The 26,499-nt window shown below is 43.2% G+C and overlaps 1 protein-coding gene across 1 annotated transcript; it reads right to left on the bottom strand.

Annotated features, from left to right (window-relative positions):
* Positions 1 to 403: 403 nt before the first annotated feature.
* Positions 404 to 26,499, bottom strand: EIF2D (eukaryotic translation initiation factor 2D). Its single transcript, XM_036758161.1, has 15 exons — positions 26,216 to 26,499; positions 21,841 to 22,031; positions 19,295 to 19,378; positions 17,605 to 17,695; positions 15,036 to 15,143; positions 12,082 to 12,332; positions 11,486 to 11,603; positions 10,352 to 10,397; positions 9,797 to 9,900; positions 9,534 to 9,683; positions 9,108 to 9,197; positions 8,190 to 8,285; positions 2,690 to 2,810; positions 1,171 to 1,345; positions 404 to 606 (listed from the first exon to the last, which is right to left on the bottom strand). Exons 1-15 carry the CDS (start codon positions 26,269 to 26,271, stop codon positions 536 to 538), a joined length of 1,752 nt encoding a protein of 583 aa, XP_036614056.1. The 5' UTR covers positions 26,272 to 26,499; the 3' UTR covers positions 404 to 535.

Here is a 26,499-nt window from a genome sequence, read left to right on the forward strand (position 1 = left end):
AACACCCTGTGGAGGGCTTTCAGAACTGGCCAGATTCATCTTTCCTGGGCTCGAGCAGAGGCAGCCCACCCTGAAGCAGGAGGAAGGAGGAGGGAGACAAATGCTGCCTCACTCCAGCCTCCTTTCTTCCGTGAATTTAAAATCTATTTGATTAAAGTTCAGCAATACTGGCTTATTTTCTTCAGAAGGATTATGAAGATGGGACTTGGGGAAGTTTCCTTATCTGGGAGTTCCCTTGCCAGTGAAATCACAGGTCCAGTATTCATCCCTTCTATGGGATAAATCACTGGTTACAGGATAGGGGATCGATATAGTTGGAAACGAAAGTGACGTAAAAATAAAAGATAGCAATAAAAATAAGATTATATACATGTACACACACACATACACACACACACAGGAATAAGGAGCATGAGAATAAAAATTTATTTTGGTAAAGAATTACATTTCATCCTCTCAAAAGTTGAAAAGTCACATAAATTACCACCTCAGAGATTTAGATTTCCAAAAAATGTGTAATTTGACACTAGAATCATCACTTCTTCTTGCCAGCTTTGGGGGCCTTTTCCAAACCTTGGATATATTTTCGAGGGATGTTATATTCTTCTACAATGCAAAAAAAGCAGAAAGACTTCTCAGCCTGGCAGCATCCAAGGCCCTCTGCCAAACGTCCCCTGCTGTCCCCCCACCCCACCACCCCAGCATCTAAATGCTCAGCAGTTCCTTACCCAGACCCATTTCTGTTCCTGCTCAGCTAAGCCACCAACAACCCAGCTCTTCAGTGTCCCTTGTTTTCCAGTCTTTACATATTCAGGTATCAACACTTACACTGCTCTCTTCTCTGCCAGATCCTCACTTTCTCTAGGAAGCTGCCCATGATTAGTGGCTCCCTTATCTATAGCAGGCTCTCAGTACTTTGGGACTCAGCTTGGTCCTGGTGGATGACACTTTCTAAGCTTTCTTTAGTCATTTTCATGTCTGTCCTTTCCAAATAGAATGTAAATTCCCTGAGGGTAGGGACCTGTCTTTTATTTTCCCCCTCTCTCTTCTCTCATAGCACCTGGAACTGGGGTTCAGTCAAAACAGGTACTTAGCCCTATATGATTGATTGACACTGCCTCGAACTTTCAGAAGACCTAGACACAGCTTAGCTAAGGGGAAGATGCTCACCAAGCAAGAGCCGACTTAGATGATTGATCTGATTCCCTTGGATTTGGACCTGAGTGGCATCCTTAGCCCCAGGGACAGGGGTGACGGTGGCACTGGCCTGGCCCCGTTGCTGGAGGATGGCAGCGACAGAATACGGGTCAAGACCAAAGACCTCCAGGTTCCGGATCAAGGTCACCTGTAGATGAAAAAAGTCAGGACTAGACGTGAATAGAAAGCAGAATGCGCACATGCATATGCACACCCACACCCACCCATGCATTCTTTTGACTTAAGTGACTCTGCTCCCCACTTCTCCCTGTGTTGGAGGAGGATCTGTTTACCTTATAACTGCCTCCAAAACAAGAAAGCCCCAACCAGAAGCCACCCAATCCTCAACAAGCACACACATACTTTCATTGTTTTCTTGCTTTACAAATAAGGGTGTGCCCCTCATCAGAATGGGTTGAGCAAAAACATTTAAAAAGTCTATAACATTCCCCATGGCTATGAAAACAGGATGTCTCATAAATGAGAAGAGATGGTAAAGTATCTCTGCATTCAGAAGAGATATTATTACAGATGTTGGAGAAACATACACACACACACACACACATCCTTAGTCCTAATAAGTAACATAGCTTAGCCAAAACCTTAGGATTACCAAAGGGCTAATGTATCAATTAAGCAGGGCCTAAGAGATTGTGAAAAGAACACAAACTGGAGCTTAAAATGTGCCAGCATGGCTCCAGGAGTAGGTTTTTTGTTTGTTTGAATTTAACTTTTCAAGCCAAGCACCCAATCTGTTTGCAGAGTATGAGCTTGGGAAGAGTACTGTTGGTTTGTTTTCCTTCCGTACAGCACCTTACCCGTTATACAAACTTAAATGGCAGGCAATGACCTCATTGGGCTCAGGGACTATGGCTGAAAAGGTTCATGACCAGCAGGGAAATCGAAACAATCTTGATGAGTCTAGTAACTGGTTTATGAGAAAGAAAGTATGTTGGGCTTGTTCTGAAGTTACACAGGCAGATTTCAGTTATTTAAGGAAAACCTTCCTGAGAATTAGACCCTTACCTAGAGAGGCGATCTCAGATCACAAAAAGGGAATCCTCTCTTCTCCAGCCCAGACACCAACTGCTCTACACTAATTCAGTAAGATTCTTGCCTATGTCCTCCCAAAAACACTCCATAAAGAAGAGTAAGAAGGGGACAAGATGAGTGGCTATCTTCAAGGATCTGACGGTCTGTCATATGGTAGAGAGACTAGATCTGTTCTGCCTGGCCCTAGAACTGAAGTTGCAAAGGGGCAGATTTAGAATTTGTATAAGGAAAAACTTCCTAGCAATTAGAACAGTTGAATGGGAGGATAAGGTAGCCTTGGTAGATAGTGAGTCCCCCATCACCGGTGGTATTCACACAAAAGTTGGATGGCCACAAGTCAGGGATATCATAGAAAGGGTTCCTGCTCAGGTAAATGTAGAACTATATCACCCCCCAAAATCCCCACCAACTTTGAGGCTCCATGGAGTTTCTTTTTTACCTTTTTATTGCATGCTCTCTGTGCTAAGGTGATGTCAATTGGACAGATATTTCCTTTCTTCACAATAGGCTCTTGGCCATAAAAGGTCACTTGGTAGGCAGGCTTCAATCTCTGCAGGCACCTGAAATAGTGGGGGTGACAAAGGTCAGAGTCCTACAGCCAGGGAGCCCCCCAGGCACTTCACCTGAAACAAAGCATTCTCTCCCCTCTAGTGTCTGACTCAAGGCATAGGCCCCCACTGGGCAGAGAGGGAGAGATACAAGTAGAGAAGTTCTACTTTCTGTTACAAAAGTGAGGAGCAACCTGAATCCTTGATCTGTTCGTAGCGAACTAGTGCCCTGGAAATTTACCTAATCTATTTAATACAAGTATCCTGTGGACAACAAGCAGCAAGAACCCGCCTTCAAATCACTTTAGAAAAACACCTTCTCCTCAATCCTATTTTCTCTGTTCCTTTCTGCCTTTCTCTAGAGTCCTGTCTTCTAATCCTTTAATCATTATTCATGTAGTTTTTCCTCTTGCTCTCCCCTCCTAGAGGGTGCTCCAAACTAGGAATGTCCTGAAGACAAACACTCTTTAAAAGGTCAACAGCTCGATGTGGTATTGGCGGATAGGGTGGGAACAGAAACTGATCTCTCCAAGGTCAACAATAACATCATTACTAAATCCAATGGCCTTTTTTCAGTCCTCAACCTCACTGCCATCTGGACTGTCTGACACTGGCAACCAACTAACTCCTCCTACAGATACTCCCTTCTTCCTTAGCTTCAAAGGCACCAATACTTGCCTGGCTGTCCTACAGCTTCTAAGAATCCCTTTCAGGCTCCTAGTCCATGAAGGATTTACAAGGATGTGTCTTGGTTCCTCTTCTCTTTTTTCTCTACACTTTCTCCTTTGTCAACCAGCCCTGCGACCTCAACTCTCATCTCTAGAAAGTTAACTCCAAATCTGTCCACTCTTGACATATTTTCTGTGCTCCAGACCCATTTCTTCAACTGCTGAGATAGCACGCCTACCTGGAGGTCCCACAGACATCTCAAATTCAAACATCCAAAACAGGGCTTATTATGTTTTCCCCTAGACCTATTCCTCATTCTGACTTTGCTGTATGTAAGCGTGGGCCCACAGTTTACCACTTTTCATGTGGTAAATTCTGGGGTTGTCTCTGGGTTTTCCATTCTCTCTCTCCCATACACTTAGCAAGTCCTATTGTTTCTGTCTCTGTAGTATTTCTCTCAGTTGTTGCCTATTGTCACCACTATGGATGCCTAGACCACTTAGCGCCCATCAGATTATTTCAGTGGCCTCCCAGCCTCTGCTCCTCACCTGTCTTTTGTAACAATGGCAGAGTCACCTCTGGGTCTGGTCATGTCATGGTTTCTTTATGGCCGTGTGATGTCTGAACTCCTGGGCTGGGCAGGCAAGGTCCTCCACATTCAAGCACTATCCCCCTCACTTCTCCAGCTTTCCCTCAGACTCCCTCCACACACTATACTCTGTCCTGCCCCCAAAACCTGTCCCATGGGGCTCACATCTTCATGCCTTTGTTCCCACTGTTTCCTATGCCTAGAATTTCCTTGCCTCCAGTTCTTCAAAGGATTTCTATCCCTCCTGGAAAGTTCAGGCTCTGCTACTTACTTCCTGTGCAATTTTGGACAAGTCACTCTCTGGACTTCAATTTATTCACATGTAAAATAAAGTTGGACTAGGTGAACTCTAAGGTCCCATGTAGTTCTATATATGATCGTTCAAATCATGCATTTATTTTACACCTCATGAAGTTAACATGTAATACCATGTATATTTCTCTTGGGTCTTAACCTCTTACACCAAGCTATAAGCTCCATGGGATCATATCTTAAAATTTTTCTCCACCTCAGCAGCTAACATAATACCCTGCACACAGCAGGCCTTTAATAAATGTTTGATGACCCTTTAGAAAATGTGATGTGGGCAGAGCCATGATGGTGAATAAAGGCAGGGACTCACCTGAGCTCTCCCAAGTTCCCCTCCAAAAAGCTTTAAAAAAAGTACCTCAAAATGAATTCTGGAGTGGCAAAACCAACAAAAGGAAGGAGTGAAACAATTTTCCAGTCCAAGACAACTTAGAAGGTCATCAGGAAAGGTATGTATTACTAGAGTGAGAGAGGAGTGCAGCCTAGCACAAGTCATGCCCTGGCAAAGCCGGCAGAGCAGGCCTTGGGGGCAACTGAATCAGCAGACGCTTCCGGAGCTCTCAGATCACAGTCAGTAAGGGGGGGTGGACATCTGGTCAGAAGATTACAGGTATCCTTTTGCTGGCAGTAAGTGCAGGACTCTGTTACACTGCTCATGCTCAAGTCACAGGGCAAGGAGGAGCACCAATACACTTAGAATTGTATTGCTGCAGGAGAATGGGGATCCTGGTCACAGTTTCTGGTTGGAAAAGAGTGTTTGTAGTCACTCACAGACCAGAGGACAGGTCAGGAGAGCAGTGACCACACTTCTCCTTAGATACTACCAATTTAGAAGAACTGAAAACTTCCAAAACCCACCTCCTCCAACTAGCTCTGAAAACACTGCACAAAAAACCTGACGCCTAGGACAGTGCCCCTCCAGCCCAGGAGCAGAGCCCAACTTTAATATAAAGTTATAAGCCAAGAAATAGGCTAAAAAAATGAGCAAACAACAACAAAAAGAACCTGACTATAGAAAGTTACTATGGTGACAGGGATGATCAAGACACAAACCCAGAAGACGACAACAAGTCAAAGCAACTACATGAAAAGCCTCAAAGAAAAATGTGAATTAATCTAAGGCCCAAAAAAGAATTTCTGGAAGAGCTGAAACAGGCTTAAGAGGTACAGGAAATATCGAGAAAAGAAATGAGAGTGCTGCAAGAAAATCATGAAAACAGAGTCAACAGTTTGGTAAAGGAGGCACCAAAAATACTGAAGAAAGTAACACCTTAAAAAACAGAATAGGCCAAATGGGAAAAGAGGCACAAAAATCTATGGAAGAGAACTTCTTAAAAAGCAGAATTGGCCAAACGGGAAAAAGATGTAAAAAAATTCACAAAAGAGAAGAATTCCTTAAAAAGTAGAATTGGCCAAATGGAAAAGGAGGTACAAAAGTTCACTGAAGAAAATAATCCTTTAAAAATTAAAATTAGGCAAATGGAAGCTAATGACTCCACAAAACATCAAAAAGTGATAAAACAAAAAGAATGAAAAAATAGAAGAAAATGTGAAATATCTCACTGGAAAACAATTGATAATTTAAGAATTATTGGACTACCTGAAAACCATGATCAAAAAAAAAGAACCTAGACATCATATTTCAAGAAATTATCAAGGAAAACATCCCTGGTATTCTAGCGTCAGAGGGTAAAATAGAAATAGGAAGAATCCACTAATCACCTCCTGAAAGAGATCCCAAAATGACAAACTCCCAGAAATATTATAGCCAAATTCCAGAGCCTACCAGGTTAAGGAGAAAATACTGAAAGCAGCCAGAAATAAATAATTCAAATATCACGGAGCTACAGTCAGGATAACATGAGATTTGGCAACATCTATATTAAAGGACTGAAGGACTTGGGACAAAAAAATGGATATTTAATGAAAAAGAGGACTTTCAAGTTTTCTAGGCGAAAAGACCAGAACTGAACAGGAAATCTGACTTTCAAATATAAGATCAAGAGAAGCATAAAAAGATGAACAGGAAAGGGAAATCAAGGTTAAATTATTTACATGGAAAGGTGATACTTGTAACTCCTAAGAACATTATTGTTATTAGGGCAGTTAGGTGGAATATTTATAGACAGAGGGCATGGCTGTGAGTTGACTGTGATGGGGTATCTAAAAAAATAAAATTAAGGGGTAAGAAAGAGGAATGCACTGGGAGAATGGGGAAGGGAGAGGTAGAATGGGGTAAATTATCTCACATAAAAGAGGCATGACAGAGCTTTTATAGTGAAGGGGAAGATGGGAGTAGGAGTGATGGATAATGCTTGAACCTTACTCTCATCAGAGTTGACTCAAATAGAGAATAACATACATAGGGAAGTAGGAGGGGAAGGGGATCATAGAAGGGGGGGCTGAGAGAAGGAAGGATAGATTGGGGGGGGTGTGGTGGTCAGAAGCAAAACACTTTTGAGGAGAGAAAGGGTAAAAGGAGGGGATAAATGGGGAAAAAACAGGATAGAGGGAAATACATAATAATTATTACTAAAAAAATTCTTACAGCAAGTTCCTCTGACAAAGGTCTCATTTCTCAAATATATAGAGAACTATGTCAAATTTATAAGAATACAGATAATTCCCCAATTGATAAATGGTCAAAGGCTATGGATAGGCAGTTTGGGGATGAAGAAATCAACACTATCTAGTCATAAGAAAAAATGCTCTAAATCATTAATGATTGTGAAATGTAAATTAAAACAACTCTGAGGCACCACTCCATACCTATCAGATTGGCTAATATGACAGAAAAGGAAAATGACAACTATTAGAGGGGATGTGGGAAAAGTGGCACACTCATACACTATTGGTGGAGTTGTGAACTGATCCAACCATTCTGGACTGCAATTTGAAACTACATTCAATGGGCTATAAAACCCTTTGACCCAGCAATACCACTACTAGGTCTATATCCCAAAGAGATTACAAAAAAAAAGGAAAAGGACCTCTATATACAGAAATATTTATAGCAGCTCTTCTTGTGGTGGCAAAAAATTGGAAATTGAGGGGATGCCCATCAATTGGAGAATGGCTGAACAAGTTGTGGTATGTGATTGGGATGGAGTAGTACTGTGCATGCAACTCTGCTTCACTTAAATCCAATTTATGCACGAATCAAAAGAAGAAATGATGAGCAGGATGCTTTCAGAAAAACCTGGAAAGACTTATATGAATTGATGCAAAGTGAAATGAGCAGAACCAGGAAAACAGTGTACACAGTAGCAACAATGTTATGCAATGATCTATAATGACTTAGCTATTCTCAGCAATACAATGATCCAAGACAGTCCCAAAGGACTTATGATGAAAAAATATTATCCACATTGAAAAGAACTGATGGAATCTGGATGCAAATCAAAGCATACTTAAAAAAAAAAAAAACAACCTTTATTTTTCTTGGCTCTTTTTTGGTTTGTGTTTTCTTTCACAATATGACTAATGTGGAAATATGCATTGCACGACTGCACATGTACAATGTGTATCAAATTGCTTGCCCTCTCAGGAAAGGGGGTGTGGGGAGGGAAAAAAATTTCAAAATAAATAAAAATGTGATGCAATCAGGTGATTCAAGGGAGAGAAAGAAAGGGCACAGAGAGAAATTAAAGAAAGCTAATGAAAGTGAGGGAATAAGCATTTACATAGCACCTACTATGTGCAGACAGTGTGCTAAGCACTTTTTTTTTTAACAAATAGTACTTCATTTGATCCTCACATCCACCCTGTGAGGTAGGCTATTATTATCCCCATGTTATAGCTGAGGTTATGGGAACCTCTATTACCTTTCAATGACTTTATCCCACGGAAGCCCCAATATTGTGTGCTGTTCGGCTTTTTCCAAGATGCAGTCACACAAGATGGGATCCATCTTCACAAGACTAAAGGGAAGGGGAGAGAATGACATTTAGACTTGTGCCTTCTTGTCCTAAGGGCCACCTCCTAAAACTTTCACAACAGACCGAGAGTAAGATCATTTGTCAAGTAAAATGCCACACAAAGGGAAGAAAACATGTCAGAGCTTCTGCAGGTACAACATAGATCGTGTTCAAGTATAAGGACCGCAGGACTGAGAGTTTGGAGATCTGGGTTCTAGGCTTGGCTCTGCCACCAAAGAATTGGGTGACTATACAGAACACGTGCCTTACACATTTCTCCCACCAACAACCGGGGAGGCAGGTAGGACAAACTCCTTCATGTTGCTTCTCTGAGCTCAGCCTTCCAGACTCTCACTCGGAAGGACCCTGGGAGGGTGCATGGACATACAAGTGGTCGTCCAGCCTCTCCCTAACTACGCTTGTTGAGTCAGCCCGTTCCATTTTTGGATAGTTACACCAAATCTAAATCTGCTTCTATGCACAAACCCAATCCTTTTCTCTGAGGCCACACAGGATAAGTCTGATCCTGCTTCCAGAGAATAGTCCTTCAAATACTTGAGGACAATTATCATGTTCCTGTGGAGGTTTCCACTATCCAGGCTAAATACTTCTACATCCTTTAATTGACTTTTATATGACCTAGTAGCCCATTTACAAAATCAAAGATAAATCTATAAAAGATCTCCAATTTCAGCATTCTCTGACTCATCTATGAGCATACACACACACACACACACACACACACGCACACACACACACACACACACACACACACACCCCTCAGGGCAGCCTGGTGTTTAGACCTCCACATGTTTTTTTACTTACTTTTTGTTGTTTGCATCAACCAGGTTGTTTTTCTTTGCATAGTCAATGATGATTGCACGGACCTCACTGCCTGAGAGGGTACTCCCCTTCCTGGGAGAAAAAAAGAGGTACAAGGAGGTGGACTCAACTGTGATAAGAACCATTTAAAACAAAGCTAAGGACTTCTTTCTGATAGGGTTCTTTCTCCACCTTTCCTGCTCTATTTCCTTTCTGATGAGGTGGAAAGGGAACATTTCCATGAGACCCAGAGAAACTTGCTGGTAGAGGAAGGAATAGAGCTAGACTTGGGCAACAGAAAGCCAAGGAAAGGGGTGGATGTGCTGGCCACAGACAGCCAAGGTGAGCTGAGAAGCAATGTAGATCAGACTAGACAAGCGGGGGCATCAGGCTGACAGAGCTGGTTTGCAGATGTTCTATACAACTCACTTGTGGCCAGATGCCTGGAAGAGTGAAGTCATGTTGGCTGGAATACAGTAAAGGGATTCGATCTCTGGTGGGTGATAAGGCTTTTCCTTGGTATCCTCTTGGACACTCTGGGCAGTTGGGGAGGGCTCAGGCACGACAAAAGATGTAATGCTGAAACCCATAAGCAAGAAAAGGTGAGAAAAAGCATTCTATACTGGTGTCCAGACATTCTCATCCCAGAAAGACCCAGAGTTGCCTGGGACCAATGGGCCCTCAGCTCTCACCTGGGGTGTTTCCAGTCCACAGCCACAATGCTCTCCACACCTTTGCTCAATTCCTTCACCTGCACAATCTGCTCCTTCATCATGTGGTGCAGAAACTTGGAGAGCTGAGGGAGAGAAGATCAGTGGCCAGGGCCATGGAGCAAACTTCATTCATTCAACAAACATCTCTCGAGGACTTACTATACGCAAAGCACTGTGCTAAGCTGTGGGGGCAACCAAGATGTTTGAGACATAGTCCCTACCCTTTTCAAACTGGGAAATGAGAGGCTCCTACCCTGTAGTGGGGTATATGACCAGGATGACGTAGGGGAGGTGGAGACCCTGCATCAGTTGAGCCTTACAGAACCCACAGGAGATATAAAGGGACCAAAAAGGAAAGTGAGACAGACATCTATCCCTCAGTGCTAGGCCCAGAAAGAGCTCATACCTGGGACAAAGAGCTTCAAGGGTTGGCCTGGGCTGGTTGGGCCACAGGGACACTGTTCCCCAGCAACCAGATCCACTAATTCTGCTTGTCCCCCTCCCACCAACAGTCAGGTCAAGAGCCTCACTTGCCTTTTTGTAGCTTGACTTCTTTATGTCCAACTGTTGTCCTTCAGGGCTAGAGACAGCAGAAATGCATGTTAAGAAGGGAAAGCAATAGTGACGGAGGCTTGAGCACGGAGTAACGATGCTGGGTGTAGGGACTTTTCTTCCCTGTTCTCCAACCCATTCTTAGGAGAGGTGGGAAAGGAGACAAAGTGAAATAGTTTCAAAATGCTTCTGAGGACTTGAGGATGTTCTCAATGCTTCTCAGTCCTGAAGCCCTTGTTACCTTTTGCTGTGGCTTACTACTAGACAAAAAACTGACACTTCTCAAAAGCCTCCCTAATCCAGCAGAATTCTGGCCCAAGTCACCAAGTCTTCAACATACACCCCAAGCCCTGGTACTTAGATAGGAGGCCTTGAGGAGACCTACAAGTGACAAAAGCAGAATCACTCAAAAAAAATCATTAAAAACCAAGGTGGGACTCCAAGAAGAGGGGTTTGGCCTCAGAGTTAAATCAGGTGTTTGATTTTTTTTTTGAAGGCCTCTCAGGGTTAATGCCTCACTGCAGTTTTACAGATGTTGGAGCACCTATCTGACTTCTTTCTCTCTGACCAGTCCATCAAGGCTACCTGGAAGGTGTCACTTCTAGCTGTGAAGGTGGAAGAAAAAGCCTTTGAAAATTGGAGCTCCTGAAGAAAAGGTTAATGATGCTGCCATTCCAATTCAACAAACATATTAAGTACCTAGCATGTACAAGGCCTCACGACAGATTGAAAAATGACAACTCTTCCCTCAAATGCTTACAGTCTAATGAGAGGGGACTTCCTGCACAGGATTTTCTTCTCTGTTAATATGGGGAAATATTAACCACCTGAAGGTAGTTTCAGGAGGTGTGGGATCCTCAGTATTCACCTATAAAATTACCCAGGGAAAACTTCAGCCTGAATTCTAGATAATTTCTTCATCTGCTCTGAAAAGGAAAGGTAACTTTTTAGGACTTGGAATCCAGGTAACTGCCTGGGTCAATATGCCAACCCCACTCTGCACCTTTTTCCACATTCCCCCACCCTCTTTCTCCAATCAGAGCACAGAGATGCCAGATAAGCAAGAGTGACAGCCCAACCCATTGGTCTTCCATCCCAGTCTGGTCCTCTCCATACCAGCAGGAAAACATGTGGCTACCCAGGAAAGTGCTGGTGAGTAAAGGGAGGTCAGCCTTTGTGACCCGGCACTTCAGGGCATGGAAGAAACATCTCAGCAGCAGATCATCCATTTGCTCTGGGAGAAAAAGACAAAAGCATATGCTGTTTGTCACTGAGTGATCTATAAGAGGAAGCTAGGGGCTGGACAAAAGGTTCCCCCAAAGGCCTCTGAAGGGAATCCATTTCCAGGAACTGAAATGGCCATAGCTCCCTGGGAAATGATCCCTTTTGACAGAGAAAACTGAAGGAAAGATATAATAATGACCCTAAGCTGTACAATTTCTGCAAACTCTGAGGACAACAATATTCCAACTTTGGCCTCCAGCGATCTAAATGGGAGGGTGGGGGTCAGGGAAAGATGGCTGAAGCTGAAAAAGCAACCAGAACATGAGAAGAGTCAGAACTGTGGAGATTGCGAGCTTATTCCCACCTCAAAACAAGGAGTTTCGTCTCCCTATACTTAGGGGTTATTCTGTACAAAAAGGAGAACAGAGAAGAGCAGTCACATAAATGGAAAGGAAGAAAGCCCAAACTCACTTCTCCTTGGGCAGTACCTTGAAAGGTCTTGCTATCAGCTGGGCCCTGGTCCACTCCTGCTTCCCTCAATTCCTCTGTGGCTTCCGAAGAGGGTGTCTTGTGAGCCATGCTGCTCTCCTCATCATCTTGCAAGGTGAGACATTCCATGCCTCCCTGAAGGACACAATCTACCTGTACAGGTCCCTCCTCTTTAATGTTCCCCCTACACTCTGGAGGATCCTGGTCCAACAGGGCAATGGAGGGTGGAGATGATTTGTTCCCAGATTGCCTGGAAAAAGGTCATGTGAGAAATTCAGAGCAGAGCTGTAGTACTGACTAGAGAGAACTGGAAGGCAATTCAGGGAATGGCAGGAGCCAAGAGGGAGGGAAGACTAGAAAACAGAGGGTCTAGATTTTTTTTTGAGGGGGGAAGGCAGGGCAATTGGGGATGAGTGACTTGTCCAAGGTCATACAGCTAGTAAGTGTGTCAAGTGTCATAGGCCGAATTTGAACTCAGGTCCTCCTGACTCCAGGGCTGGCGCTCTACTCACTGCACCACCTAAGCTGCTCCTTGAGGGTCTAGATTTTCATCTCAGCTCTATCTCAAATTCTTAGCTACAAAACTTCTACAACTTCAATTTGTCTTTTCTAAAATGAAGAAAGAATAATTCTTGCCTTGTCACTAACTCGCAAGGATGATAATAATACATGTGGATGAAAGTGGTTAAACCCAATGCAGTCAAAGAAAAGCCAAAATTTATATTAGAAATAAAAACTTTTAAAAGTGTTAAAGATATATTTTAATATACTAAATAAGATTGTCAATTATAGTACCAGCATCCATACTTTAAAATATCCATACCTTAAAAAAATTTTGTATTGATTTGTTTTCACATTGCCTAGATTTTCCCTGTATCATCCTTTGTCTTCCCCCAACCTCACGCAACCATTAATTGTAACAAAGTTTTTTTTTTTTTTAAGAAAAGAGAAACAAAAAATAATTCAGGAAAACAGATCAAGACATTGAGAAAATCTGACGCCATATGCAATGTTGCACACCTCTATTAGCTATACGTAATAGCTATATTCTTTTCCAAATTGCCCAATGTGTACCAAGAAACATCAACTACAGGGGAAGGAGCCATGGGATTGGTCCCACCTCTGCCATGCTCTAGACTTTGGCCAGGTCACTCACATTTCTGGGCCTTAGTTTCCTCCTCTATGAAATAAAGGAGTTGAATGAAGTGGTCTCTAAGGAACTGTTAACACTCTGGGATTCTCCATGTAATATCAGGACATATGACCGAACTGCCAACGAAAGTTTGTCCCTCAAGATTCCAGAGTACATTGAAGACAGAGGTAACACAAAAGGAAAAAATGGCATTTTTTGCTAAGGAATTTCCCTTTTACCATTTAGTCAAATGTTGAGGTTACTTTGTATGTTTTCAGAACTAACTGTGATCATATGTCCCAGAAAACCTGAAGGTTTTTGTGTGAGCCACAAAACACTGGCTGGCTATCAAGAGCTGAAAAAGAAAGCTAACCTCTGGTCACAAGAGAACTTTCTGATGCAGCAGGTCCATCTGCAATCTACTTAAAATGGCCAGGAAAAAAAGACCACATTTTCACAGTACAAGGATTTGGAAAAGCAGACAAGAATAGACTGAAATGTCCACAAACAATTCCAAGGCGTCTAGGGGTGGGAAAGGAACCTGCTAATTCTCATTGCTGTACCCAAGACTAGAGAGCCAAAGCTGAACAGAGCTGGTGACCATAAGAGCCCCAGTCAGGGAGTCTATAAAAGGTATGCTGGAGTCATGCTGAGCACCACCAAACACTGCTGCGAACAGACCAAGAGAGAACACTTGGTGAAGGATAATCTAAGAGAATATCGATCCTGAAACTATACCACCACTGTGGCTGCTATAGATTATACTGACCAGTCAAAGAATGATCCTAATTAACATCTGCAATTAGCCCTCAAATCAGTGGACTCAGAATGCCAACCTAAGGCTACATTTTAGAAAATGTACTGTAAGGTGGGAGACAATGGGGACAGAATGTCATATACGTGGTCAGGTAGGGTCACGGAATTGTTTTTGCTTTTGCTTAACTGTTTTACTCTGTGACAAGGTAGGGCCCAATTCCAGTGGGGGTACGGTGTTAGCAATGGAGAGATCTGGAAATGACTAGGATAGAAAAACAAAAGGCATCAGTAAAAAAATTTTAAATACGAAAACAAGAAAATGCACTGAGAATTATGGAATCTTTGTGCTAAGAGACCCTGCACCTGAACAAGAACGTTCCTGACAACAGTTCATCCAGCTGCCACAAGAAGGTTTCCAGTGATGGGGAGCCCACCACTTACAGAGGTCCCTTATTCTACTCCTGGACAGCTCTCACTGGGATAAAGTATAATAGGCCAACTCACTAGTTGCTTTTCTATTTGAGAAAAATACAGCTAGGAAACTTATCGCTATTTCCATCACACTTAGCAAAAACCCACGAACTGCCAAGAAAAAAGTGAAATAAAATGAAGAAACTAAAGAATGTCACATAGCAGCTGGTTATCATGAAAGTGATGGATTGGGCGCCCCCGCCAATCTATCTGAAAACAACTCTGAACCCCCGACACTCTCATGTCACCAGGAGACAGCTTTTCTCCAGGGATCACTGTCATGTCCTCAGTTGACAGGTTCTGTGCTAGGCCTTAGAACTACTATGCCACCTTCAGTTTCAAGGAAGCATAGTTCTCTCTCAAGAGTCTTCACACCATCCTTGTGACGTGGGAAGGGATAGGAACAATTCTCTAGGTGAAGAGGGCCTCAAGGATTACACAGGCCCATCTCCATCTTTTTTACAGATGAGAATATTGAGGCTCAGAGAAGTCAGTGGTAAAGACAAGATCACAGCTCATGTGGCTCAATCCCCAGTCTTGGGCTTTCTCTACTCCACCCTACTCGGTAAGAAACTGGAGAGACAATATACCTACCACAAATGGTCGAGGTAGGTATGGAGCACTGTAAAACCTCTCCCCTTCAGTCCAGAGGCCAGCATCTCAGCAGTAGACATGGTAGCCACTCCAATTGCAACAGGAGCCCTAAGGAAAGAAGATGAAACAGAATCAGGATGAGGCAGAATCTTTCAAGGGCAGATAACACTGAATCATCCTCACACATCCCTGCTCATGGTAACTAAATGTAGTTAATTTTCAATTACCTTCAGGTGGCTTATTCATAAGACCTTTTGTTTCCCATCAGTAGTTCACCCTCTATGACTAAATCACATCTCTGTAGATACTATCATTATCTAAGTTTACTCTTAATCTGACCTCAGAGGCTTAGTAGCTCTGTGACTGACCATGGGCAAGTCACTTAACCTGTTTGCCTCGGTTTCCTCAATTCTAAAATAGGGATAATAACAGCAACTACCTCCCAAGGTCATTGTGAAGATCGAATGACATGATATTCACAAATCGATTACCACAGTGCCTGGCACATACTAAGTGCTACATAAATGTTAGCTATTTTATCATCACCATATTTTATACAGCAAGGCCTAAAAAGCAAGAATACTGGTGGCTCCCTTTTAAAACAAAACAAAAATTAATTCCCTTTCCCACTTGCAAGGAAAGGATGAGTCAGAAAATCATGAAAACTTTACACCAATACTCTGAACTAGTCTCAAAGGTGTTACTACCTGCCTCAGGTAGTATCTCCAAGAGAAAGTAGGAAGCAGGGGAAAAAATCTATCAAACAATAGCTAAATGGAGAAACTCAATAGCTTTTTCAGTTTCTTCTAAATTGGGTCTTTATAGAGTAGCTTAGCTATTGTGAAAGGTTGGGAACTCATAGACTATTAGATACAAACATATATATTCAACGACACCTTGCAAAATTCAAATATAAATACGTTCAGTCTGCCATGTTGGATTATTATGCTTCCCTTTTTCTCACTGCTTCCTTCCATTGGCACAAATAATTAAGAGTTGATAACAGTGACCATATGTATGGCCACTGGCTGGATAGGCAGGGAGGGGATGTGGAGAAGTGAGGAAAAGAGAGAAGAAAGGAATGAAAGGTCTATATAAGTCCTGTGAAGAAAGTTTAAAGCCAGAATTTGAACTCCTGTTCAGCACCTGAACTCTGAAAAAGTTTCAACAAGACTTAATGGCTCTAGCAATTGGGAACTATGCCCCAAGGGCTATAAAAATGTGCATACCCTTTGACCCAGCAATATCACTTTTAGGGGTATATCCCCAAGAGATCATACAAGAGGGAAAAGGACCCATATGTACAAAAATATTTATAGCAGCTCTTTTTGTGGTTGCAAAGAATTGGAAATTGAGGGAATGACCATCAATTGGGGAATGGCTGAACAAATTGTGGTATATGAATGTAATGGAATACTACTGTGCTATAAGAAATGAGGAGCAGATGGTCTTCATAAGAACCTGGAGAAACTTATATGAGTGAAGGGAGCAGAACCAGGAGAACACTGTACACAACCACAGACACATTGCTTCTGTGATGACTAACTTTGATAGACTTGGCTCTTCTCAACAATGCAATACTGGTAGACAGGTAATACTATCCACATCCAGAGAAAGAGTTGCGAAGTCTGAATGCAGATTGAAGCATACTATTTGCTCCCTCTTTTTTTTTTATTTTTGGTTTTGTTTCATCTTATGATTCATTTCATTGGTTATAATTCTTCTTTACAACTTGATTATTGGGAATTTCAGTTTAATGTAAAGGTAACCTATATCAGATCACATGCCGTCTTGGGGGACAGAGGGGGAAGGAGAGAGGGGGAGAAAATTTGGAACTCAAAAACTTGTGGAACTGAGCGCTGTAAACTAAAAATAAAATAAACAATATATATCTTAAAAAAAAAAAGAAGACTTATGTACAAAATCCATATCAAAACATCCAGCTGCTTAAATTCTAAAAAGAGTGATTCCCCACTAGATTCAGAACTCAACTGAGTTAGAACTTAATATAATGTAATTCGATTAACAAATTTTCTAAAGGCCAAATTAACCGTATTGTCCTCATTTCCCAGCCATCCTCCACCCTGGCTGTGATACAGGGGAAAAAATGAACGAAACCGCCATCCTTTTCTATTCACCCGAAATCAACTCTGGGCAAGCAGAGTACGGTACTTGATTCCATGAGGCTCCAATGTGAGCAGGTCTGGTAGAGAACCACCAAAGACCTGAAATCAAATTCTTCCTTAAACTCTTCCTTTCCTCTTTTCCCCCTTCCCCCACAGCATGCACACACTCTCTTACTCTCTTTCTCTCTCTCTCTCTCTCAACAGAGACACACCAGCTGAGACACATGGAACCCCATACTACATTCACTTAAGTGACCAGCTCTCCCTGACTAGGGAGGACCCAATCAAATATTAAACTGTCTTCTCATTTCTTCCCCTATTTGCCTCACATGTTTTAATCTCCTTTCCTCACCCCTTGTAAAGCTGTCTCTTCCTCTGGCTCTCCCTTCTTCTCTTTCCTTATCCTTCCCCTTCCCCTGCCATGAAACTGGCTGGTACAGTACCTGCTCCCGACCAAGGTGATGGCACAGAGGTCACCCTGTTGTACCTGAGGCAAACCACCAGGTGGCACCACGAGTCCAGGCAGCATCAAATCTATAACACAAAACAGAGAAAAAACATTTCTACCCAAAGCATTCCACTTGACTAACTTCTTGCTTTATTACATCAGTAAATCACAGAATTTTAGAGCTGCAAGGGTCCTTGGAGGTTACTTATTTTACTTATTTCACAAGCTTCTGGAATAAACTACTGAAGGAATACTTGAACATTAAAAAATAAAAACACTGTCACCACCATAACCACCTCAGGCAGTTTGGATACAGTCCCATACCAAGTAATGACCTCTGTCCAACACCAGTATACCAAGACAACTGCCCTCTGAGGTCATCCTTTGCTCCACTGCTTTTTGGTGGGGGGATCTAGAAAGATAAGGTGGAATTACCACCTAACTCTTAACATCAACCCCAATGACGTCCTCTGTATGCTCTGACCAAAACCTGGAGGTTTTTCCCATTCAAACTAAAGTACCTGCTCTAACCTTCAGGATTGCAGGTTGTTTTTCTCATCGGGAAAAATACACCGAGACCCCTCTTCACTAAAATGCAATCACATGCTCATGTAACCCTTTCTCTAATCCTTACTACTTCCCTGGACTCCTTGACCCCTCCACCAGCTAGGGAGATTCTGAGATTTATATTAAAGTGCTTGACTAGGAAATACTAGTTTTGATTAGGAGTATGTCCCATTACCTCATTAATTGTGGATTCCTTGTAATTCACACTTACGGCTCTGGTCTAAGGAACTCTCAAAACAAACACTGAATTTTTCAAAATTTATTTTGAGAGCAAGAACAATTCCAGAGACAATGCACAGGAAGAATAGAACCAAGATTCCCATTCTGCCATCCCCTTAATCAAGAAAAGAATGGTGCAAACCACACTGCTATGGGACAGGAACTCATTTGTGAGACTAACACTTAAATATAGTAGCTGCTTTAAAAAATGTCTGTTGGATTGAAATGAATTAGTAGTGGAGGCTCCTGATTACCTAAGTGATGGAATACAGAGGCCCTTCCTCCCAGCCCCTGCTGTACAGCTTTGGGAGGATAAGTTTACATGGATATTTTTCTCTGAGGGGAAGGAGAGAGAGATGGATGTACCTAAGGATATTCCAAAAGGGAGGAGTAAACCTAGGGATACAGAAACTAAGGAAAAGAGACTTCATGAAGGAATTACTAGAGTTCCCCATATTAAAAGCAGGCCAGGTAGGGATCCCAAACTTTGATATGAAGTGTAACTAAAAGCTACTTACAGAAGGAAAATTACCAATTTAAAGCAATTACTTTGGCAAGATTTATGCCTGGTTTGAATTACCAAGAGTAACAATGACATCAGAAACTGAAAAAATTAAAAACAGCATTAGACCTCTCTTCTTGAGGACACAAGTTGTCAGATGTATTATTACAATAACAGGAAATGAGGTTGGGAAGAGGGGCAAAGCATGGGGACTTCCAGATGGGTGTTACTGCACTGTGACCTATCTGCTTTATAGACTCCAGATACATATTTGTGGATTCTTTTCAATGAGCCTCATGAACCATGAGCCTCTTGATGCACTCCATCTTAAATCTCTTACTCCTTTGTTGGTGGAATTTAAAAAACAGCCCAAATGAAGAGACCAACACTTCCTTACCTGCTCCCCCAACCAGCTTCTCCAGCACAGGAGGCCATGTTGTGAAGGCCGGCAGAAGACTAGGGTAAGACCATAAGGTGTACACTGTCCAAAAAGAAGCCCACAGTAAGGAAATCTTACATTTTCATGGAATTTTACGGTCTTCGAAACACATATTATTCTCATGTGATTCTCACAAGAACTTTATCAAGTAAGCATGGCAAACATTTTACAAATGAAAAAACTGAGACACAGAAAGGTTAATGGACTAGTCCAGGGTCACTTGGCTAATAAGTAGCAAAGACAGGACTGGAACCCAAGACTTCTGACTCTCAGTGCAGGGCTGTTTCCAATACATCACATTGCTCTGTGACTCTTATTATCGATACTATTTTATCTGGCACTGATTGTTTTATCTTGTAATGTTGATTTTTCCACAGTGATATTTGCCATATGCCTATGAGACAGGCTCCTTTGAAGGCCAGATATATGTGTTATACTTCCATGTACAGAACTGGGCCTTGAGGCCACTTGTGATTCTTAGTCAAGAAGCAGCTATGAAGCACTCACAACCCAGACACTAGGCTAAGGGCTGGGATTGCAAAGAAAGGCAAATACCTTCCCTGCTCCTCCCACTCTCCTTGCACATTCCACCAACCCAGTCAATTCAGCTCCTAAGAAAGCTAACAAACTACGGGGTTGGGAGTTGCTTCAGCTAAAATAAAGGAAAGGCCCTTGGCTCCGCATCCAGCTATGAGGTATATTGCTAAGGGGCAGGTGCCATCCCATCTGTCACAAATGTCCTTTAGATGTTCTCAATGGGTTGCTTCCCTTTATTTCTGTACCTATTATCAATGGTTAATTAGATTTCAACAACAGTCTTTTTACCTCTTCCTCTTTTCTGGGACCCAGGTGGGTATTTCAATTAGGCTCAAACCTTTTGAGTCTTTTCCTCACGATAATTCTGTACATCATGCCAGGATGCTAAACAACAATGAAGGTCATGCAACCATGCCAACTGGATTCACTACAAATTCAAATTACTTGATTTCAACCAGGCCTTCAAAGTAATCTTTATGTTCTTCTTTGATTGCTTTTGTTCCCTGTTCCAAACCTTGTACTCTCTCCTGGCCCCACTCCAATATGGCACTTCCAAACCCACCCTTATCAAATGAGCTCTTAGCTCTTTGCTTCCTACTTTACTGAAAAAATCCAGACTATCTGTTCTGAGTTCCCTCATCTCCCCTAATCTACACATCAAGAGCCTGCAATTTCACCCCTCTTCCTCCTTCACTCCAATCTCTGTGGAAGAGGAGGCCATATATCTATCCCCAATATGTCTCTTTTGGTGCTATATTGGTGACAGCTTGCTCAACAGCATCCCAGGTCCAAAACTGAACTCATTATTTAACCATCATAGGAACCACCATCCTCTCAGTCACCCAGATAATGTGGGACTATCCTATTCCTTAGTCCACATACCCAGTCAGGTGCCAAGTCTCATTGATTCCACTTTCACAACCTCTCTCACACACCTGTTCCTTTCTCAGTCCCCAAACAGCTCCACCCTAGCTCAGGTTCTCATCAGCTCTGACCTGGGATATTACAACCACTTCCTAACTGGCTCCCCTGCTGCCAATTTCTTCTGTTCCATCAATTCTCCACATGGCTGCTAAACTAACCTTCCTAAGGCACATGTCTGATCACATCATTAAAAACTTTCCATTGCTCTCAGCCTGACACTTGAGGCTTCCTAGAGTCACACTCCAAACTACCTTTTTAGCCTTAACTAATATCACTCCCCCTTCCATTCACTCCATATTCCAGTCAAACTGAATTTTCAGCTATTTCCAAAACTTGACGTTCCATTTCTCACTTCTTTGCGTTCCTAAAAGTCCCCATGCCTGTAATATACAGCCTCATGATATCAGTCTTTCAGACCACTACCTTCCTTTAAGATTCCACCACCTCTGGGAACTCTTCCGATGCCCATAGTTGTAAACATCCTCTCCCTCCTCAAAGTATCTTACATTTACTTATTTGCGTAAAGACATCTCCACCCTCCCCCAATAGAATGTAAGTTCCTGGAGGGCTAGAACTGTTATGGTTGTGTCATTCTATCTCCAGCACAATACCCTGCATAGAGCTGGCACATAATATTAACTGAACAAAAAATAGCTAAGGATAGATTTACCCCTCCCCCTCCCATCCCCCAAAAGAACATTATGGGATACTTCATGAAATCCTACCATCCTCAGGATCCCTGCTTTTTGCCCAGTAATCCTATCAACAGCTTTTTCTCCTTCACTTCAGAACTTTCCTACCAATCTATTTCCTTCTACCTCCTTTCATACTAATTCCTCTTCTCTCCTTCCCTGTTCCTGATGTCCTCCTGGTCATGAAGATTCTCATTCTAGTATAAGGAAAACAGAAGGTTGGAAAACACTAAGGATGGGCAACTGGCTATTTTTTTTTAATAGTTCATCTGGTTTTCGGAGCAGAATGAGGGCGAGAAAAATGGGAAAGAAAACTAAGGGTCAGGAGAATTACTGTGTCCATTTGCATACCTGTGGGATACAGGGTTCCCTTCAGCTCAAACAGAACGGGGTTTCCACCACTGACATACACACTGACTGCGTCTCCTTTGTGAGCGTAGAGCTTCACAATGTTGAGCTCGTCCTTCCCAGGCACTAGTTCCGAGAGCTGCTCTGGCCCAAAGGCAGGGAAAGCAGCTGCCATATCAGCCCGAAGCTTCCTCCTACAAAAAGCACACCCAACATTATTTGAGGGGTGAATGCAGAGCAGCCTCCCTCTGACAAAGTGGGGTGGGGGAAATGACGCACACCTCAAAAGACAGGAAGTAAAATCTCAAGGAAATACTGCTTGTGTAGTAGCACTTGAAGACTTACCAAGTGCTTTCCTTACAACAACCCTGGGAGGTAGGAGGGAAGAGAAATGGTAGGCATTACCCTTGTTTTACAGACTAGGAACTGAGAGCAAGAGAGATAGTCACAGGTCACATGACTAGTAAAATGGTTATTTCAGAACTAGAACACAGGTCTCCAGGCTCACAGTGCAAATCTAATTCCATTCACCACACTATCTCAGTGCATAACACTTGGTTTCGAATGCCACGAGGATTCTTTGTTCTTTCTCCCATCCCTAACCTGTCCCCATATGGTTTCCTGGGGAACAAAAATGGGCAGGAATGGCTCATTCTCTTATTTATGGTGAGGAAAATGGGCCTAGTGAGTTATAAAAAGTCACAAGGTATACATCAAAGACAGAGCTGATAATAGTAACAGCTAGCATTTATATAATGCTTAAAAGTTTACAAAGGACTTTACAAATATCATCTCATTTTGGCCTCACAACAACTCTGGGAGGTAGGTCCTAGTATTATCCCCATTTACAGATGAGGAAATTAAGGCAGACAGAGGTTAAGTGACTTGGTTCACACAGGTAGTAACTGTTTGAGACTCAATCTGAACTCTGTCTTCACAACTGCAGTTCTAGTGCTCTATCTACTGTTCCACTTGGTTTCCTAAACTGAAATGAAAAGCCTCCTTAGTCCAGGACACTTTCCCCATGTACCGTTTCTCTTCTATATTTGCCATGAAAATTTAGTCAGGCTACCAGCATGAGACAGTAGTAGAGCAGGGGACAACATAGCACTGATCCCAAAGTGATGCTTTATAATACTGCTTTGGCAGTCATAGGTCCTTACTACAGCTTTTGCCATTACTTAACCCCATATGAATCTCATTCTCCACTTATCTACTCCCTCCCTTGACTCCAAAGGCAGCTCACCCCCTTCCTAACGTCCTTATTTCTGTTAAGAAGTTTAGCATCCTTTCAGTAACCCAAGTTGGAAACCTCAGTGTCATCTTCTCTTTCTCAATGAACCCGCAGATCCAATTAGCTGCCCTACCTTATTGCTCCTACCTCTTCCACATCCCTCTTCTCTGTCCACTTCCCTCCACTCACATGGCCACCATGCTCATTCAGGGCCTCATGACCTCTGACCTGGAGTACTACAATCAAGAGCCTCTAAATTAGTCTCACTGCCTCCTATCTCTCCCCTTCTCAGATCCATCCTCCATAAAGCTGCCAAAATGATATTCCAAAAGAACACGTCTGACCACAGCAATCCCCTGACCAAGAAACTCCAGTGGCTCCATATTGCCCCTAGGGACAAATACAAACTCCTGCAGCACTTAAAGCCCTTCTTAATCTGGTGCCAGCATTCTTTTCTAGGCTCTACCCATTACTGCCCCTCTACAGTCTAGCCAAACTGACCTTGTCTCCTCCTAGACTCACACACAAAACTCCATCTCCCATCTCTGAAACAGGTTGTAAGTCAAGCCTGGACTTCACTGTGTCCTAACCTTCACCTCTCAGAATTCCTCCAACCTTTCTTCCATGCCCGGCTCCAGTGACACCCCTTACAGAAAGCCTTCTGTGACTGCCTCTCCCAAGATGCTGCTGTCTCTCCCCACTGTAATCAACCAGCCAATCAACAAGCACTTATTAAGCACCTATTGCTTGCCAGGTGTTGTGCCAGGCCCAGATAATACAAATGCAAAAGTGAGCCAGTCCCTGCCCTTTAGGAACAAAGTCTCTCAGGGCTGGAGCCAAGATGGTGTATGAAAACAGGAACATAAAGTCTCCTGGAAGGATACATCATGTTGACATACTAGAAATATAGGTCATATACATACACATTGCTTTGGGGCTAAGAGTCCAATAACTGAGGAAATCAGAAAAGGCCTCTTGGAGAAGATGGACCTTAAGGTGTCTTGAAAAGAGCCAGAGATTACAAGAGGCAGAGGGAAGTAAAGAAAATATCTGAAGGATGGGGCATAAAAAGTTATGGGAGGAGAAAAACCACACAATGTCAGGCAAAGGAAACATGAAATAGGCCCGTTCAGGTGGAGTAGTGCATGAGGCAGAGTAATATGTAAGCAGCTAGGAAAGACAGATAGGCTGGTGCCAGGGTGTGAAGTACTTGAAATGCGAAACTGGAGTTTTTATTTTAACCTAATGGCAATGGGAAATCATTGAAGCTTCTTGAGCTGGGGAATGACATGGTCAGACCTGTGCACGAGAATATCAATTTGGAAGTTCTGACTATATTTTACATTTAGCTGGCACCACCAAACCATTCCTGCTCCACAAGCACCTTATTTTCTTCCACACATACTTCAGTCCAGATAAACTGTCCTTCTGGATGTTCCTCATACACTCCATCTCCCATGATCCCTATATTTGTACTACCTGGAATGAAATCCTTCACCTCCCTTTCTCAGAATCCCTGATTTCCTTCAAAGCTCAAGGACCACTTTCTCTACCATGAAGCCTTTCCCCAATAAGCAGCTGCTAGAATCTTCCCCTCAAAGCCACACTGTATCTGTTTTGTATATTCCTATTTAAGTACATCTATGTTACATATCATTTCTACCTTGATACAATGTAATTTCCTTGAAGACAGGAACTGTTGTCAATTTTGTTTTTGCATCCCAAGCACCAAGTGGCATGTCTGGAACACAATGGGCATTTTAAAAGTTGCTGTTCTTCTTTGCTTTTGAAGGGGACCAAGAGAAGTGCAAACTGATTGATTGACCTGAAAGACTGTAAGCTCCTGGAGACTAGGAGCTGTCTTTGTAACTCTACCACCTATCAGAATATCTGGCACAAAAGGCACTTAAATAAATACTTCTTGACTGAAAGGTCAGGGAAGGCAACAAGTATTTATTAAGTGCCTACTATGTGCCGGGCACTGTGCTAAGCTTTATCATATTATTTCATGTGATCTTCAGGACAACCTTGTGAGAGGTAGTTGCTATTTTTATCCACATTTTACAATTGAGGAAACTGAGGCAGGTGGCGGCTACATGACTAACCCAGGGTCACAAAGCTAACAAATATCTAAGGCTAGATATAAATTCAGTTCTTCCTGGCACCAGGCCAAATGCATTATCCACTTCACTACTCGGTGGCCTTAATTGCTCGAGAATCTATAAAAGTATTGAACTAACTCATTAGTTATTCTCAAACACTGAAATGGACCTGTGATGTCATCTATTTGAAAGTTTCTTTAAAAAAAAAAAAAGCAAACTGCAACTCATCTGTTCCTGCTGTTCCCGAGTCTCTCTCTTCCATATCTTCTCATACATTTATCACAAGGGGCCCAACCAACAGGGTGCCATGCATCAGAGCCCTCTGGCTGGCCTTAACTCTTTCCATATAATCCGCCCTTGTTCTCAGTCCTATAATCCCTGAAGACATTCTCTAACTCCTGTTTTTTCTTCAGTTTCTCCTTGGTTACATGCTACATCCTGCTCGTACCCTCCATGCACCTTTCCATTAACCCCCTCCGTAGGAGGCTCATTTTCAGGGCATCACATATACCTCTTCAGGAAAGTGCGTTCATGAAAGCAGTTCAGAGATATTCAAGTTCCAGGTTTGCTAGCTATCTCTGGACAAACTCACCTACTTCCCCTACAAAATGAGGTAATTGGCCTGGCAGAATGCTAAGGTCCCTCCATGCTCTCCTGGAAAGGGACGGTTCCGCACCCCCAGGGTCTGCCTGCCAAGCACCAGAACCAACGAGGTACCAAACACCGGCATTCTTGGGTGGGGCAGCTCCTCTCAGCAAAGTTTCCTCTACAGCCCAACCCCGAAGTCTAGAAAGCCCAATGGCTAGAGAGGAAGTCTTGGGGGCTAAGAGAGCGAGCCCCCTCAGGTTGCCCGAGGCTCCCCCAGGTACGAGCCATCAAGCCCCTCTGATGTTCACTGTTCCCCAGGTGTAACAAGCCCTTCTAGGGACCAAGGCCCCTCGAGATCCCCCGGCACCCCCGCCCGGGCCCGAGGGCCCCCGAGATCCTCCGAGACCCTCCCGGGTCCGAGGCTCCTCCTTGGGCGGAACTCCCCGACCCTCACCTGTCCGAGCCCTTGACCGCTGTGTTGGACTTAACCCGAAAGGCCTTAGCGAACATGACGGCGCCACGCCGCCGCCGCAGCCGCCGGGGAAGGAAAACAGGGGGCGGAGGCTAGGCCTGGGCTGGTGGCTGCCCCGGCGCGGCTGCTAAGGAGGTGATCCCATCAGGACCACAACCAGCTCGGCTCCCGGCCCGTGGCCCTGGGGGCGGCCATGCTGGTCCTGCTCCTAAAAAGGCCCGGCCAGAAACCGAGGCTGACAAGCACGACACACGGGAGGGAAGGGG

The sequence above is a fragment of the Trichosurus vulpecula genome, chromosome 4, assembly GCF_011100635.1.
Source record: "Trichosurus vulpecula isolate mTriVul1 chromosome 4, mTriVul1.pri, whole genome shotgun sequence".
Classification (NCBI taxonomy): domain Eukaryota; kingdom Metazoa; phylum Chordata; class Mammalia; order Diprotodontia; family Phalangeridae; genus Trichosurus; species Trichosurus vulpecula.